The 16,488-nt window shown below is 33.4% G+C and overlaps 1 protein-coding gene across 6 annotated transcripts in view; it reads right to left on the bottom strand.

Annotated features, from left to right (window-relative positions):
- Nucleotides 1-16,488, bottom strand: part of LOC129914783 (discoidin domain-containing receptor 2-like) — a 229,691-nt gene that overhangs the window by 133,032 nt on the left and 80,171 nt on the right. For all 6 annotated transcript variants that reach the window (XR_008772248.1, XM_055994176.1, XM_055994174.1 and 3 more), the window contains exons 4-5: nucleotides 6,922-7,153; nucleotides 6,659-6,806 (exon numbers count right to left, since the gene is read on the bottom strand). Coding sequence is in view for 5 of the 6 variants with exons in the window: in XM_055994176.1 (XP_055850151.1) it covers nucleotides 6,659-6,806; nucleotides 6,922-7,153 (380 nt within the window). In the remaining variant the exon portion in view is untranslated. The remainder of the gene's footprint in view (nucleotides 1-6,658; nucleotides 6,807-6,921; nucleotides 7,154-16,488) is intronic.

Genomic DNA, 16,488 nt, shown 5'->3' with positions numbered 1-16,488 from the left:
TTGCAATATAAAAATTTTATTTTAAATGCAAATATTTTTTCAGTTGAAAAAAAAAAATTTTAATGCAAATTTTTTCAGTTGCAATAAATATTTTTTAAAGCAAAAATGTATTATTTAAAAAATTTTTTTTTTTAAATTCCGAACATTTTTTTTTTGCAATAAATTTTTTTTTAGTGCAAAATATTTTTATTTGCAATACAAATTTTATTTTCAATGCAAACATTTTTTCAGTTGCCATAAATATTTTTTTTAATGCAAACATTTTTTGTTTCTCATAAATATTTTTTAAGGCAAACATTTATTATCTGCCACAAATATTTTTCTTTTTAATGGAAATATTCTTAGTTGAAATAATTTTTTTTTTTAATTTCTAATACATTGTTTTTCAATTGATATTTTACAACTTTGAACAGTAGATTACCCAAGTATACCTACTAGTTCTATAGAGCAAGTATTGGTTTCGTGTCGAAACAAAAATTTGAGGTATTAATCAAAACAAACATTACGACGAAAAATTCCAAAAAGTGGGTCAAATTTGGTACAGATGATTTTTATGGAATTTTGAAAGCTTTTTTTTTTTTGTTTTCTTATATGTATCTCGATTAGAACTTGTAGTTCCCATACAAATTATTCAAGATATACCAAATAGCTCGAAAACGGCTCTTACGATATTGATTAAACTTTGCATACGTAATATTCAAAGCATTTTCAGTAAAACTGCATTTTTTTTTTCTCAAAAAAGTAAAATTTTTTTCACTAAACAAAATTTTGCCCTCCTTGTCGTCTCTTCCCCAACATCAACATAATTTATTTAAAACTTATATAGAGGCAGCTCCAACAAACTCTAACAATCTACAAGTAAACTCTATAAAGGGGCTTTGACCTGCAAGAGCAAGTACGTGCGACGCAGCTGTGCACTTTGCTGCTTCACATGTGGGGTTTACTTGGTTGACCGCAGGAAACAACGCGGTCGGCAGACCCCCGGTTGAATTGTATCATGTCTGAAGCCAACCAATTGCAGGTGTCGTTGCATTTGTTTTCTCCATGTGTTTTTGGGCCTACCCTTTCGCGATTGTGTTGGAACGTGCGTCGTATGCTATCGCCTTTTTTCAGAAGTAAAAAAAAAACCTCTACTCTATTATATAGTGTCTCCATTTACATAATACGATATGCTTTGGCGCCATCTATTAAAGTTTACATATTTAGGTATTTAGCTTGAAAAATAATTGCCTTTGTAAACTTTTTCATTGAATAAATCAAATTATCTCTATACATATTGTATAGATTTCGCTTTAGAAACTCTCTTTATTGAATTTCCAAAATTTTATAGAATTTCACCAAAATTCTTCAAATCAAAACATCATTGATATGTAGCTGCACTCAAAAACCCTTTGTTTCCATTGAGATTTCAATCTGTGGGATGACAGTCATCATCATCATCGTATTGCTGAAAAGCCCGAAAGGTATACGTTTACCATTGACAATTGAAATTCTTCACTTGAATTACGGCATGAACCCAATTTCATGCAGGAATCCATCAGAAGCATTCCCGCTAACCTACCAATACAAACCAACCAAACAACCATCAACACCGTCCACTATGTTATCCAGATATTCGTCAGCGTAGCAGCAGCTATCTACTAGGTATATAGAAACAGCAGGAGTACCCGACAGCCGACAATCAAAAGCGATTCCGAGAATATTCCATGTGTGATGATATCAAATGTAACTGGAGTGACATCCAACTTACGCATTCCAGTTGAATGTTTGTTATTGTTTACAGGGAATGTGTGACACAAAAGCCGAGAATATTATACGGGACCGAGACCGGGAATCTGGGACGAGGCTACCGTCAAAAGGGAACTCTATACTCAGGCGTTGTTAAATTTTAATCCGATTAAGAATCTTTCGAGTTTTTTTTTTGTGTCTCTTATTAGAGAATGTCATCCATCCATCAGATGAATTGTTCACTATTTGTTAACCCCTTTTTTTTGGGCATTGTTTGGCGTATATTCAACCCTCAACTCTATTTCGCACAGCCTCGCTGGGGGATGATTTTTATTTAAATTGATTCAAAAGGGAATAATAGATGATGTTCGTTTGTTCACTCACAACAATAGCAGTGTGTTCATCTGTCATTTTCCAGGATAATATTATAATTGTAATGCGATGTATCAATTACAAAATGTGTGTCGCATCCCTAAGCGGATAGATAACCGCTTTGTGTGTCTATTGTTTCTGAAATTGCAATACTAGTTATGGTTTATTTATTAGATAGACTTAGGCAGAGCAGTTGATTTTGGGCCAGTTATAATCTCTTTTGTTTTTTTTTTTCTTGTGATTCATTGAGTGTGAATTTTTGAATTGTTTGTCAAATAGAAAACTGGTTGTGAATTTCAAATAACAAGGCATATGTATTTTCTTATAGATAAATTACAACGTCTGAACAGAGTAAAAAATATGCAGCTGGTTTCACATGCCTTCAAACTAATTTTCAAGAAATTAAGGAATGTAATTTTCCAGTACATTTTGGAGAGGTGAAACATATAGGCTAATATGAAAAAAGAATGAGCTTAAGCTCTATCTCACTTTTCAAGAAAATGAGATAGATCTCAAGAAAAATTTATTGAAGAGTGAGATAAGAGCTTAAGCTCGATTTTATTGCATATGACCAATAGTCTCGAAATGATTAAGTAAGCTACTGTCTATTTAAGCTAGTTATATTCGATACTTGATTGAAGCCAATAAATGTCTGGTATTAAGAAAATAAATATATAAATGGTGAACGCAGTGTGTATTTTTTTTTACTGGTTTTGGTAGAAAATTGGATGCCTATTTGCAAAAGTAAAAGCGTCCTATCATATTGCAACCAAGATCTTTTTTTGGAAGATTGGGAAGTTTTAGGTGATGATAGGACTTATATAAGTTGCTTGTTATTTATCAGCTTATTCTATTGGCTTTGTTTTAAATCTTTAATGCTGGTTAAATTCAGAGAGGCCCCACTCTGACTCTTCTGTAGGACAAATTAAATGGTCCTAGTTTGGATCCTTTCTGAGTTGTCGATTATTTTAATAAGATCATCGAAAATTGAAGTTGGCTGAGCTTGTGAATTAAATCTTGTACCTACAACCTACATATATCCGAATACTGTCGAATGCAATTTTTTAAGTAAGAAATTTTCCAATGTACCTACAGTTGGTGAGAGTTCAATGAGAGAACCACCACATGCTGAAGTTTTAAATTGAAACAACTTTGATTTAAGGATTTCAAATATTCAACTTATCTGAAAATCATTCCGAAAAATAGTAAAATCGAAGGGATTTCCTTTGATCTTAAGTTGTTTTCTCTCTCAGTGAAGAGACGTCGTGCGGTTGTTATAATTAAAGTAGTAGTTGTTTAAACAGTCGGTGAGGAATACTATCACAAAGAACATCACCAAATGGAGCTATTTTTTTTAGGATAATGTATGATACAAGTTTCTGCAGACTTCTGCGAGTGGCGCACGTTGTGCAACTTTGCCAATCTAGCGGAACTAAATTCCAAGTGCACTTAATTTTTGTTTTGAAAACCTGTTTAATTGTGGTATCTGAGTACATGCATATGAACAAAAATAGATGGGGAAGAGCCGACATCGAGCAAACGAGGAGTTGTTTCTCAAACTTGAACAAACAAAAAATCACGTGTGCATTCACACGTGGTAAAAGTGAAACCTTAAAAAATCATTTTTCTTGAAAAAAAAACTACAACATTAAAAAGCTTACCAATTTTTCTAGAGAATAAAGCCATACTTAAATTTTTACAATGCGCAAAAAGTATAAAAATTATTTATTCATTACAATCATTTTTCATGAAAAAAAGCAAAAATAAATCTTTTTTTTTCTTCTAACCCCATTTTTTTGTATGAAAACTTATAATAAATTTTACATCATCAAGTCTATACAACATCTACAAAAAGAGCTAAAATTTTTTGAAACACAATAATTTTCATAAAAAAAAATCTTTTTTCTCTTCTAACAACATTAAAACCATTTTTTGAAAAAGAAATTTGTTGAAATTTAGTACAATTATAGTTTATTCTATTTTCTATATACAGTACATTCATCTATCTACTAAAACAAAAAAGTTATAATCAATTGATTTTTCCTGTCGCTTTTTCGTTTCATCGTGTTTCAAATCACTACGATACTTAAGAAGTTTTCACTTCCAAAAATGTTGCTACTCACAAAAACACTTAACGAACTCTGATAAATAGAATATTTAGCGAGGTCCTTAGCACAATTATACAATGATTGATAAATGCGGATACATTTTTAAAACGCTTGACGAAGTCATAACAAATAATTGAAATAAAGGGCCTAAGGTCTTGAAAAAAAATCAAATTTTCTTCCATTTTAAGACTTAACAACACATTTTTATCTTGTGGTTACATCATAATAGAATACCAAAAAATAATACAAAAAAATGTTTGTCCAGCTAACTTTATAAATAACAAAATACAAAACGATTAGTTTCACTAAAAAAAATCTACTGGTTTTAAATATAATTTAGCTTATTTTAATCTTATGTTCATGACACTGCAGAACGCCGCAAGCAGTTTTATTTTTTGTTCCTTTTTAATATTTCATTATATCGAATTTAACCTTTAATTCTACATCAAAATATTTCTATTCGGAAGACTTCGAAAATTTAATAAAGTTCCACTAGATATGTAAAATTGCACACTGCCTGCAAACGATTTCTTCTTATTTTCAGTGAATTAAGGATTTTCTAAATAGATAAACTTACATACATCGCTAAGTAATCCTGGTATCTCTATTCGCTTTGGTTGAAAATATATTAAAACTATTCCGCAAAGACTTTGACTTTTTCCTCGTTAGTGGTTGTCATGGTAAAGTGGCTACAAAAACCATTTTCCGATGAAGATATTATTTTTCCTTAATATGTCTAGCTCTGATTTGATAGCTTAGAAACTCTCATAGCTCAGTTGAAGTTGTCAGAGCCTACAGTGAGCAACTGAGTCAGAAACTCTTCGCTGTCCATGCATCTACCACAAATGCTAGCAAACAATATTATCCCGGAAGTAGTTAGGTTACCAAGGCCAACAAAATAGAATCAGGTGGTACGATGATGAAGGCCTATAAACCGGAAAAAGATGCAAAAAGATGCACATATGCATCTTTGGGCTGTAGCCCAAAACAAGAGCAGCAAGGAAATAGTATCGAAACAGAAGAGCGTATGAAAAACAAATTCTGTGAAGTAAGAAGAGATCGCTCGCAGGCTCCAATCCAAAAAGTCTTCTTCTCAGTTAGAAGAAGTAGGTATACAAGCAGCATTTCTAACAAATGTTAGAAATTAGCTTTGACCACTCTTCACACAAAAAGACGAACGAGTTCAAAGTCACTTCATATCCCCATTTATGTATGTTTCAGCACACATGTTGTTCAGAAGCTATTACTTGTGGTAATCAAACTTCGGATCCCAGAAAACTTGGTTCAAGTCTTTCGCGTAATATTTATAAAAACGGAGTGCAAAGTGCTATTGTGAAACAACTCGTTCGAGTTATCGGCAATATTCAACTACATCGAACAAATGGATGAACAAATTCGATCTTCAAGTCCCAGCTATCAGGTTGAGACGACAAACACCAAACAATAATGGATGATAAATCAACAAGTGTAGACTGTTGTAGATGAATGGAGTTATTACGCAAGGCAGCGTAATAAGACGACGAAAAAAAATTTTTAACATTATTTGTAAGCATTTTGAAACAACAACATTCATGAAGGCATTACTATCGGTATGTGTGATGAAACGAGCAAATTGATGAAAATAAAATTGAGTCGTTTAACAATTTTTAGTATTCTCGTGAATAATTTTCTGTTTCTTTTTTGATTAAGTGCTTAGTTTTGATTTTAATCCTTCAATTTTCCTAATTAAATGGGATTTTTGTTTCTAAAATAATAATACTCTCAGTTTTGTTTTGTTTTGTTTTTTTTTTTTTTTTTTTTAAAGCATTTTAAGCCGATTATTGTCCTTTGTGCAAACGTTTTCAAAACCAATCACTTTTTGTTATACTCATTTCAAGTACAATAACTAATCAATAACAAAAACGAACTTCTCAGAAAAATCTTAAGTCTTTTTCCAAATGGCTTAACCACAATCTCCCCAAGAAACCAATATCTGATTGAACTTTAAAGTTTAAAGTTCCCATACAAACCGACACAATAACCCAAAACTTACGTCTAGTTTGCGTTCGTTCATCTACTAGCTTGTCTATAACCAATCACATAGATTGAATTGATGTCTGGCATTGTAGACATCGTCCAATTAAAAAAAAAATAAAAATAAAAAACAAGATACCTGACACAGTTCCATGACGGATTTATTGGAAACAATATAATGCCAGAGACCAAGAGTGTGTGCTAAGCAGACTTCAAGGTGAAAGTGAAATCTATACAAAAAGCACCCATCGTCATACCCCCACCATAACCCTCCTCCATATCAAGAAAAGAATTGTTCCACATAATCCCGCAACAGAAAAGACGATTTATACGACTACTTAAGCTGCTTTTCAGGGAGAAGAATCCTTAATTCTGGCATTTTATTATTCGAACTTGGACAGACACAGTTTTCACCATCACAATATACAATAACTTACCTTCCCAAGGACATCCGACAACCTCGGCTCTCAGACACACTGTCCTATCGTATTGACTATAAGGATAGATGCGAATTTTTGAGGCAAAAATAATTGGCTGTAGAACATTCTCAACTTCGCTGTATGTATTGATGTTGCCTGGCAGTATCTATATAAAATACAGAACAATACACCATTCAATATAGCATAGCTATGGATAAAATTTACCCGCACAATAGAATCATAAGGATTCCATTTATGCTTCGATTTCGTTCGATATTTACCTCCTTGCCTTGGATATTCTTCCATCTGATCCAATTCGTGAATCCGGGACGCCAGTATTCCAATACATAAGCTTCGGTGTACTCTTGTCCTTGACCCTTGCCAAATCGTCCCTGGGTGCGAATTGACGTTATCACGTGAACTTGAAGTAGATCGATTTGTAGATACTCTTTAAGACCACGCGAAACCATGTGTTTCGGACACCATGCTCCACCATTGTTATCGATTTTCAGTCTGAAACAAATTCAAAACACACCAAAGTTAGTTTCTGTTGTTAAATTAGGTTTATGTGGGAAGTAATGATGGTAGGTGGGGCAGTAAGTAGGTTAGCCTGAAACTTTTAGAAAGTTGATTTGATGTGTTTGTTTTAATCACGCGTGCTGTGAGAAGGTATTCAAAAAATACAACTGGATTCGCACAATGCTGGTTATGTTTTATAGAAGTTAATGGATTTATTGAGCCCCATAGGTAGGTAGGTAGAGATGGCGGTCAAAGCAAACCATGTTTGATTGAACCAATTAGCGCAGGATGCGCCGTTTTGATACCAAAACTTATGAAACCTGTGAGTGATAATTGGATTTATTTGAAATACATACAACAAAGCGGCGCTGCACAGAAGGACCAGAAGGACCAGAGCTGCCAATGAGCTCTACAAGCGGAAAAGAACAGAGGAACATCGGCTTCTCAGGAGAAAAAAGAGGCAACACGAGAAAGAAGCGATCGTGGAAATAGAGGGATGCTATAACAGGAATGAAGTTCGTAAGTTTTACCAGAAGGTAAAAAGAACATCTCAGGGGTATAAACCTAGAACTGAAGCCTGCAAAGACCAACAGGGAAACATCGTAGTAGAGACGCAAGCGATGCTGAGAATATGGAAAGATCACTTTTGCAATCTCTACAATGGCGATGACGAAGCCAACCCCGCCCAAAGACAGATTGCACCATTCAATATCGACGATGAAGGCCAACATTTCCGTCCCCCCGACCTGGAAGAAGTGAAGGCAGTCATATCCAAGCTTAAGTCAAACAAAGCCGCTGGAGCTGACGGCCTTGCTGCCGAACTATTTAAAGCAGCAGGAGATGACCTGGTCAGGAGTATGCACCAGCTCATCTGCCGAATATGGTCGGAGGAAAGCATGCCCACAGAATGGAACCTCAGCATCGTATGCCCGATCCTTAAAAAAGGAGACCCTCTAACCTGCGCCAACTACAGAGGAATCAGCCTCCTTAACATCGCCTACAAGATCCTCTCTACCGTACTATGTGAGCGTCTGAAGCCGTTCGTCAACAATCTGATAGGTCCTTATCAGTGTGGCTTTAGACCAGGAAAGTCCACCATCGATCAAATATTCACATTACGGCAGATCTTGGAAAAAACCCAGGAACAACAAATCGATACCCACCACCTGTTCATCGATTTTAAAGCCGCGTATGACAGTATCTACAGAGATGAATTGTATAGAGCTATGTCTAGTTTTGGCATCCCTGCAAAGCTCGTCCGGCTGTGCAGGATGACGATGGAGAATGCACGCTGCTCCGTCAGAGTCGGTAAAGACCTAACCGAAGCATTTGATGTCGAAAAAGGTTTTAGACAAGGCGACGCACTGTCATGCGAATTTTTTAACATCGTTCTTGAAAGAATTATACAGAACTCAAACGTCAACACCAGAGGCACCATCTTTCAATAGTCCGTCCAGCTGCTTGCATATGCCGACGATATTGACATAATCGGAAGAACTCAGCGTGATGTCAATGGCGCTTTTGTAAGCATCGAAGCGGAAGCGGCAAAAATGGGTTTAAAGGTCAATGAGGGCAAAACCAAGTATATGCTGTCGTCAAAAAAGGACACTCAACATCGACGCATTGGACAAAACGTCACTATCGACAGCCATAGCTTCGAGGTAGTAAAGGACTTCGTCTACCTGGGCTCCGCTATAAACACAGACAACAACATCAGCGCTGAAATCAAACGGAGAATTACTCTTGCCAACCGCTGCTACTTTGGTTTGAGAAGGCAACTGACCAGCAAAGCCCTCTCTCGAGCAACTAAGGTGTCCCTGTATAAGACCCTTATCATCCCAGTCCTGCTATATGGTGCAGAAGCATGGACTTTAACTAAGGCGGATGAAAACACCTTGGATTGCTTCGAGAGAAAAGTTCTTCGTGCGATTTTTGGTCCCGTATGTATTAATGGTGATTGGAGAAGAAGATACAACAACGAGCTTTACGGGTTGTACAAGGACGCTAACCTAGCCAAGAGAGTGAAGGTGCAGCGCCTGAGATGGCTAGGTCACGTGGAGCGCATGGACAACAATGCTCCGGCCCGGAAAGTTTTCGACTCCAACCCAGAGGGACGGCGCAGTAGAGGAAGACCTCGTCTGAGGTGGCGCAACCAAGTGGAAGGGGACCTCAATCAACTTGGCGTGCGCAACTGGAAGCAGCGAGCTAAGGATAGAGCTGGCTGGCGAAGCTTGTTGGTTGAGGCCCAAATCCACAGCGGATTGTAGCCGCCTTACGGCGCTGGTCACCCTAAGTAAGTAAGTAAGTACATTTTTTAATTGGTTTTAAAAAAGGGAAAAACAAGTGTTAGGCAGTCCTAAATCCACTTCGTTGCATTTAGGAACGAGATCAAGTCTTTGATCTTTGATTCTGAGATGTTATCTATGACATTAAAGAATTCACTCCCCAGAGAGAGAGCTCTATTCCTAGCAAGGACGGGACATTGACATAGGAAATGGAAGACCGTTTCTTTTTCTTGCTGGTCCAAGCAGCTGCGACAGTAAGTATTGTGCGGTATACCCAACTTTGCTGCATGTTCCCCTATCGGCCAATGTCCTGTGCACACCGCAACGATTCTGCTAATGTCTTTTCTGGGTCTAGAGATTAGGTCATATGTTTTGGATTTATTGAGCCCCATAAAGATTTGTTTATGCTTCGAAATAGAGAGATTTAAAAGAAAAGTTAGGTACTTGTTAAGGTATTTGCCGTTTCAAAGTCCAGTTTAGAAAAGGTTTGAAATATGCGAGTGTGTGAAGATATCAATTTTTTTTTTTTAATTCTTATCTGAAAGTTCTACCAGATTGATTCTGATCGGATTGTTCCCAAAATTATTTAAGCCCCCTTTTTTCGAGAATCGAATTTTTATTGTCATTCTTGGACCCCTAAGTTAAAATTTCGAAGTTTACCAAATCCCAATTTAAATTGTTCTTGCTATGATTTTTTGATATCATATTCTAATTCAAATACGAAACCAATTTTTTTTGGAAAAAAGTTTAATTTATTCAACACGTTAAATACCCCAACTAACAATTTTACTTCCACAAGGTTAGGATCTTTAATTTCTTGCAGCTAATATCTCTACAGGGCTTGTATTTAGTTTGCGAATCGAAAATTCAAACTTCCGAGGCTTAACTTTCGTTAACCGCTTCCTAGAAACCTAGTGCAAGTGGAATTTAAAAATTTCTACAAGCATTAATGAAAACATTTCGTTTAAATTTCAATATGGCCACATGAAATTCCATTGTAGAAGCACAAGAAATAAAAGCCAATAACTGACTTCTTTTAAATGGCTTTGCAAAAGAAATTGTATTAGAACTGCTTACAAAATCTTTATGAATGCTATGTATTTTTTTTATCCAATTCGAAAATTATTAGACTCAAAAATTACTTAGGTAGGTTTTTTAGTATGGTAGAAGTACCTACAACTTATACAATTGCCTTAAATGCATTTATTATTATAGTTCTATATTACCAAAATTATGTCAATAGTATATGAGTCGTGATATTCATTTAAAAAAAAATTACGTTGAATTTCAAATACACCGCAGTTAAAAGGTTTTGCCTTTTTAAACAAATATTCCACAAAATAAATGTGTTATAGTTACTCCATTCTAATATTTGAATTAAAAAATTGTTGAATCATTGTTTTTGATTGAAAATTATGTTTAATATCACTTTCAAATATAACGACTTACATAATTGTATGTTTTGCATCTCTGTGTGAGAAAAAAAGAAGTTCAATTTCCGGCGCATGCGCGAAAAGCTTTTAGTTTTATATGTTTGCCTTAGCGAAGTTAGGGGATATTTATTTATATTTGTAGAAGTCCTTTAAGTACAAGCAAAACATTGTAAAAAGCATTTAATTTTATAAGTTTGCCTAAGCGAAGTTAGGCTCCCTAATTTTATTTCTAGAAGCCCTGTGAAAGTAAGTACAAGCTAAATTTTTTAAACTGTCAGGCAAACTCATGAGAATAAGAAATATTTGGATAAGTGCCATTATGGTGACCATTTTTGGTTTTTTTTATTCATTGTTATAAAAAAATAAATGAAAAAGTGAATCTTTTCATATCGGTAATTGGTTTAAAATAGTGATATTAAAAATGGTTTACTGACCAATTCAGAGTTCATATTCAAGTAAGTGAAGAAGAAAGGAAAACAAGATTTTAATCTTCTCCACTTTAAAATAAAATAGTGATGGACATTTTAGATTTTTTATCTAAGTTCAAAACAAAGTTAATTCTCTAATTTTTAAGAAAAAGCCAAAAGCCCAAAAAAATTAAAGATTTTTTTTCTGCTTAGGAGAAATGGGGCTTGGCGGCATCCGGGTGAAACCTCTAAAGTCTAAAAAAAAACGAATTTTTCAGATATTCCAGAAAAAATTGTTCTTGAGTAACAAGTTATTCTCTTTCATCTTCTCAATAATGACATGGTTTGACAATCAGTATATAATATTATTTAGTCTTTATTAAATAACTTTTTACAAGATAAAAAAAAAAAACAGAAAATAACCAAAAATAATAACTTTGAAAACAAAACACAAATGGTCACCATATTCTTTAAGATAGTGCAACTCATCAGGAAGTTAAATCGAAGCCCTTAGGAAGCTCTGGTTTCAACTAGTCCAAATTTGAAACTCTTTTATTATATACCTGAGTAGCTCGATGGGTAAGGTTAAGGACTATCAATCAGGATGTACGTGGTTCAAATCCAGCAAAATGCGTCAAGTAAGTAAGAAGTTTTTTTCTCAATATAATTGTGTTTGGAAATTTAATTTTAGAAGCAAAACTTGTCTGGATCGAAAACAAAGAAGAAAATGAAAAAATAAAATGTAATTAGGTACCTACAAAAAAATAAAATGAAAAAAAATATTTTTTTTTCTTTATTCTATTTGGGATATACCTCGTTTGGACTTTCACAATCCTTCGACAAGTCTACTCAGAGCTTCTAAATAAAAATAAAAGCCTGCAACAATAATACACATTTTCAAATTTCAAATGTTGGTTGTTTCTATAAGGCATTAAAGACATGTTATGAGTCTCTCCAATCAACTTGCATATGACTCTTCTAAGGCCTATCAAGCTTCTCGGGTGGGCCAGATGGGCTTCTCTATGGTCGTATACAAGCAATATTTCTAAAATCAAAACAGCTTCGTTAGACCCTTGTGGAAGTAAAATTGTTAGTTGGGACTAACGCAGTAATCTCTTATAGTATGACATTATGTACATTAAATATACTTATAAATACTTAAATCTATTTTTTAAATTTAATTGTAAGTTTTCAACATACAAATCATATCTTGTTTTTGGAACAAGACTTAAAACACTCTTATTTACATGACAAAAATTGATGGTAAAGTGATGTCTTAAATCAGCGATTTTTTAGGACTTGGTTAATGTTTGAAAAGCTGATAAAGAATGCTAAACAACGAACGATAAAGAATATCTGAACTGAGTGCTGATGTAAGTTAAGCTTTTCAGAAACTACGAAATGCCAACAACAACAAGGGTTTAACTATCTTCAAAATCGCAGATCGGGGAAGAGAAAATCGCTCAAGAAATTTACTCAGTAAAGTCTTTTGACGACACTCCTTGTGGAAAGGTATGAAGTGGGTTAGTATTGAGAAGGACTTTTCTAGGATATTCCAATAAACATTTCAAAGAAATACCCAACATCACAATGTAAGATGTTGTTGTGGCGAAAATTTTCGAGAAAGAAAAAACGTTTAGTCCAAACAAAATACCCCTCTCAGTTTAAAGGAAAGTGCACTGAGGGAAAAAAACAACTTAAAGTCAACAAAATCCACGTTGAATTAACTATTTTTCGGAATGACTTTGCGTTGAAGACGAAAATTTTAAAATCAAAGTAGAACATCGTTAGCTTAAAGTGGTTTGCCGTTATAAAACATCTTAAAATTAAAGTTGTTTCAACTTTGAAAAAAAAAAGCATCAATTTATTAAACAAAAGAAAAAATTGGGTTGGGGTCAAAATTCTGCCGGGGTTAAAATTCTTTTGTCAAAATTCTGCTTTCAAAATTCTGCTTTTCAAAATTCTGTTTTTCAAAATTCTGTTTTTCAAAATTCTGCTTTTCATAATTCTGCTTTTCAAAATTCTGCAAAAAATTAAAAAAGGGTTTGGAAAATGTTAAAAAGGGCGCGCTTTTTAACATTTTCCAAACCCTTTTTTAATTTTTTGCAGAATTCTGTAAAATCATCTTTTTGAAAAATTATCTGCTTATTTGATTACTTACCTACATAATTTGTCATTTTTTAAATGCGAATTAATTTTTGTTTTATAAATGAATAAATTTGAAAATATTAAGAAAAGGTTTTTAATATTAAACATTTCCGAAAATAACTAAAAATTTATTAATTTATCAAATAAGGATGAATATTCAAAAATTTGAATAAGAAAAGGAATATACAACATCGGTTCCAATTAGTATACATATTTTATTTGAAAGAAAGTCAGTATATGCATTTCAAAAAATATTTGCGACACTTAAATAAAAAAATTTAGGAAAGTACCAATGTTGAATTACATTAATGAGGTGTATTTTTCTTTAGCCAGCGCATATGCTATAAAAAAAAAAAACAGAATTAGCAGAATTTTTTTGTTCAAATATAATGCTGGCAGAATTTTGAAAAGCAGAATTTTAAAAAGCAGAATTTTGAAAAACAGAATAGAAAAAAAGCAGAATTTTGAAAAACAGAATTTTCGCTGAAAAAGCAGAATTTTGAAAAGCAGAATTTTGAAAAGCAGAATTTTTAAGCCAGAATTTTGACCCGATCCCGAAAAAATTAGCAGCCACTGGGGATCGAACTTACAACTTTTGGGTCACTAGATGCTTTACCAACGTGCTATCTCACTGTTGGAAATAAGTGTGCTTAAATGCAACAAAAGCTGAAGTCCGACAAAAATAAAAATGTTTCATGTTAGTTTCAACATTAAATCAACGTTGAACATTTTACATTTTACGTTGCGCTTTTTCCCTCAGTGTGAAACCTTCAGGATCATTTGACTTACGTTTATCATTTCCAAATTTATCAGCCAAGAAAAAGAATAATACACACATCATGAAGATCGGATCGAATTTTGGATATTTGTTTCTTTTAAACCAACCAAATACAATCCAGGCTATAAGAATCAAAATAGAAAAACATCTTAGTTCTTCAAGGGTTTTGCTTATTGCGCTGGTTGATTTTGAGAAGACAACGAGGAGTTCCGGAAATTTTCGTGGTGATTATCATGATGATCTGTCAGCAAATTAAAGTTACTAACGAATAATTTACAATCATATAACTTTTATACATTGTTTCAGTTCTCTTTTTGTTCGTTAAAATATATAATATTCTAACTGAAAACAATATTTTCAAGATAAATTTCTAATAAATGTTGAAAAAAATACAAAATCTTTCACAGGGAATCACATGAACCATCATTAGTCACTTCAATTCAAAACAAATAAAAATAAGAATGTTTTAACATTTAGCATAAATTATTCCCGCAAGAAAATGGCACATGTTTGCGAATACAAAATTTCAAATAATGTTCTTGGCACATTTCAATGCGCACATAAATATCACAGTTAAGAAATGCAAATTGCTATTATATGCAACATTCAAATATAAAATTGAAAAAAAAAAAAAAACAAAATAGTTTTAAAAACAACAAGCATCACCATCTCCATCTACCATCCATGATAGAACAAAGAAATACATTGACGAGTAAAATAGTTTCCGTTTCGTTTTCTCATAAATTGCAAATGCAAATTTTTGAAAACTCATGACATAAATAAAATCTGAGTTTTTTTTTTATAGAAAATTCATGTAGAGATTGCATCCAGTAGGTATTTTTTTTTAACATATAGGGAAACCAGCAGCAGCACCTACTTCAGAGATTCAATGGAGCTTTTTGAAGTATCCACTGGATGCATATAGCATAAATGCGCTGCATTGGATATGTCACACATGTATTTCTGAGGGATGCGGTTTAATCCTTTACGTTTTAGTTTTTTTTTTATTTCTTTTTTTTTTTGAAATGGTACCCTCAGGATATTGTGATAAAGAAGAACTAGGTCATATTTTCTCTCTATTGGAAGAATAAATTTATAGCGGTTTGTATATAATTTTCCTCTTACCCTTAACGTCCTGGTCTTTTGGAAAATTTCTTAAAATATGGGAAATGGAGTTCTCAACCAGCAATGCATTTTTTTTATGCAAACATACAATACACACACAGTACACTATCATATACCTATATGATTGAAAAATAAAAAAAAAAATAAAAACAGAAATTCAAAATCTCTTACTTTGTAGGTGTTGTTTATTTTGCAAATTTTTCATATGAGTAAATACACTCCAGAGGGATATAAATAGGGACAATGTGCAGAACTGAAAGTAAAACAACAATAGAAAAATTGCGAGGGTATTTGTATTGTTTGTTCTCCTTAAGATTAAAGATATAGAAATTATAAATACATATTATGTATGTATTATTTTCGTTGAATGTGAACTTACTATTGTAAAAAAAATATATCAAAGTTGTAATAGAACACATTTTTTTAGTAATTTTTTGAGTGTGTAATAAATTAACTTTTATAATTTGTATATATACCTTTGATAAAGGAACTTTTAGAAACGGTAAAATATCACTGTTTAATATATATTATTTTGAATTTATATTCAAACTAACATAATTAATCTTGAGTTGTTTATTTCTAGGTAATTAGGTACTATAAGACAAGTTCAAAAGGTTCATACGAAAACCGAACTCGATATTACATTCTGTAATTCTGTCTGTCTATTTTTCTGTTCTGCCTCCCTTTCTGTACACTGTCTACTTCTATCTCGAACTATACTGCCCAAACTACTCTAGAAGGGAAAAATCTCCTTTTTCTTAGTGTCCAAAATTAAAAGTAATCTGTGGTCTTCGACAACTAAAATCATTATTTACATTAGATATCTGGCATAAAACCCCCTGCGCCATATCAAAAATTAAGCTTTCTGGTTCATTTGCGTTTCCCAATTTTTATAATGACTGGACTCACCGGCGGATCCAGGGGGGGGGGCACGGGGGCACGTGCCCCCCCCAGAACTGGTTCATACTTAAAGCACATCAAATTATAAGAGTTGTTAAACTATATGAATAATAACAGAAAGAACTTGGGTGAAACTCTTGTCTATTTCTGGCTGAAAATGCGAATTTTATTGTTTGTTGCATCCCTTTCCCATGAAAAGCTCCACCTCACAAATAAATAAACGACTATTTGTTGAAGGGTAAACACGAATGTT

The sequence above is a fragment of the Episyrphus balteatus genome, chromosome 3 (assembly GCF_945859705.1).
Source record: "Episyrphus balteatus chromosome 3, idEpiBalt1.1, whole genome shotgun sequence".
Classification (NCBI taxonomy): domain Eukaryota; kingdom Metazoa; phylum Arthropoda; class Insecta; order Diptera; family Syrphidae; genus Episyrphus; species Episyrphus balteatus.
This window is presented reverse-complemented; position numbering and strand designations above follow the sequence as displayed.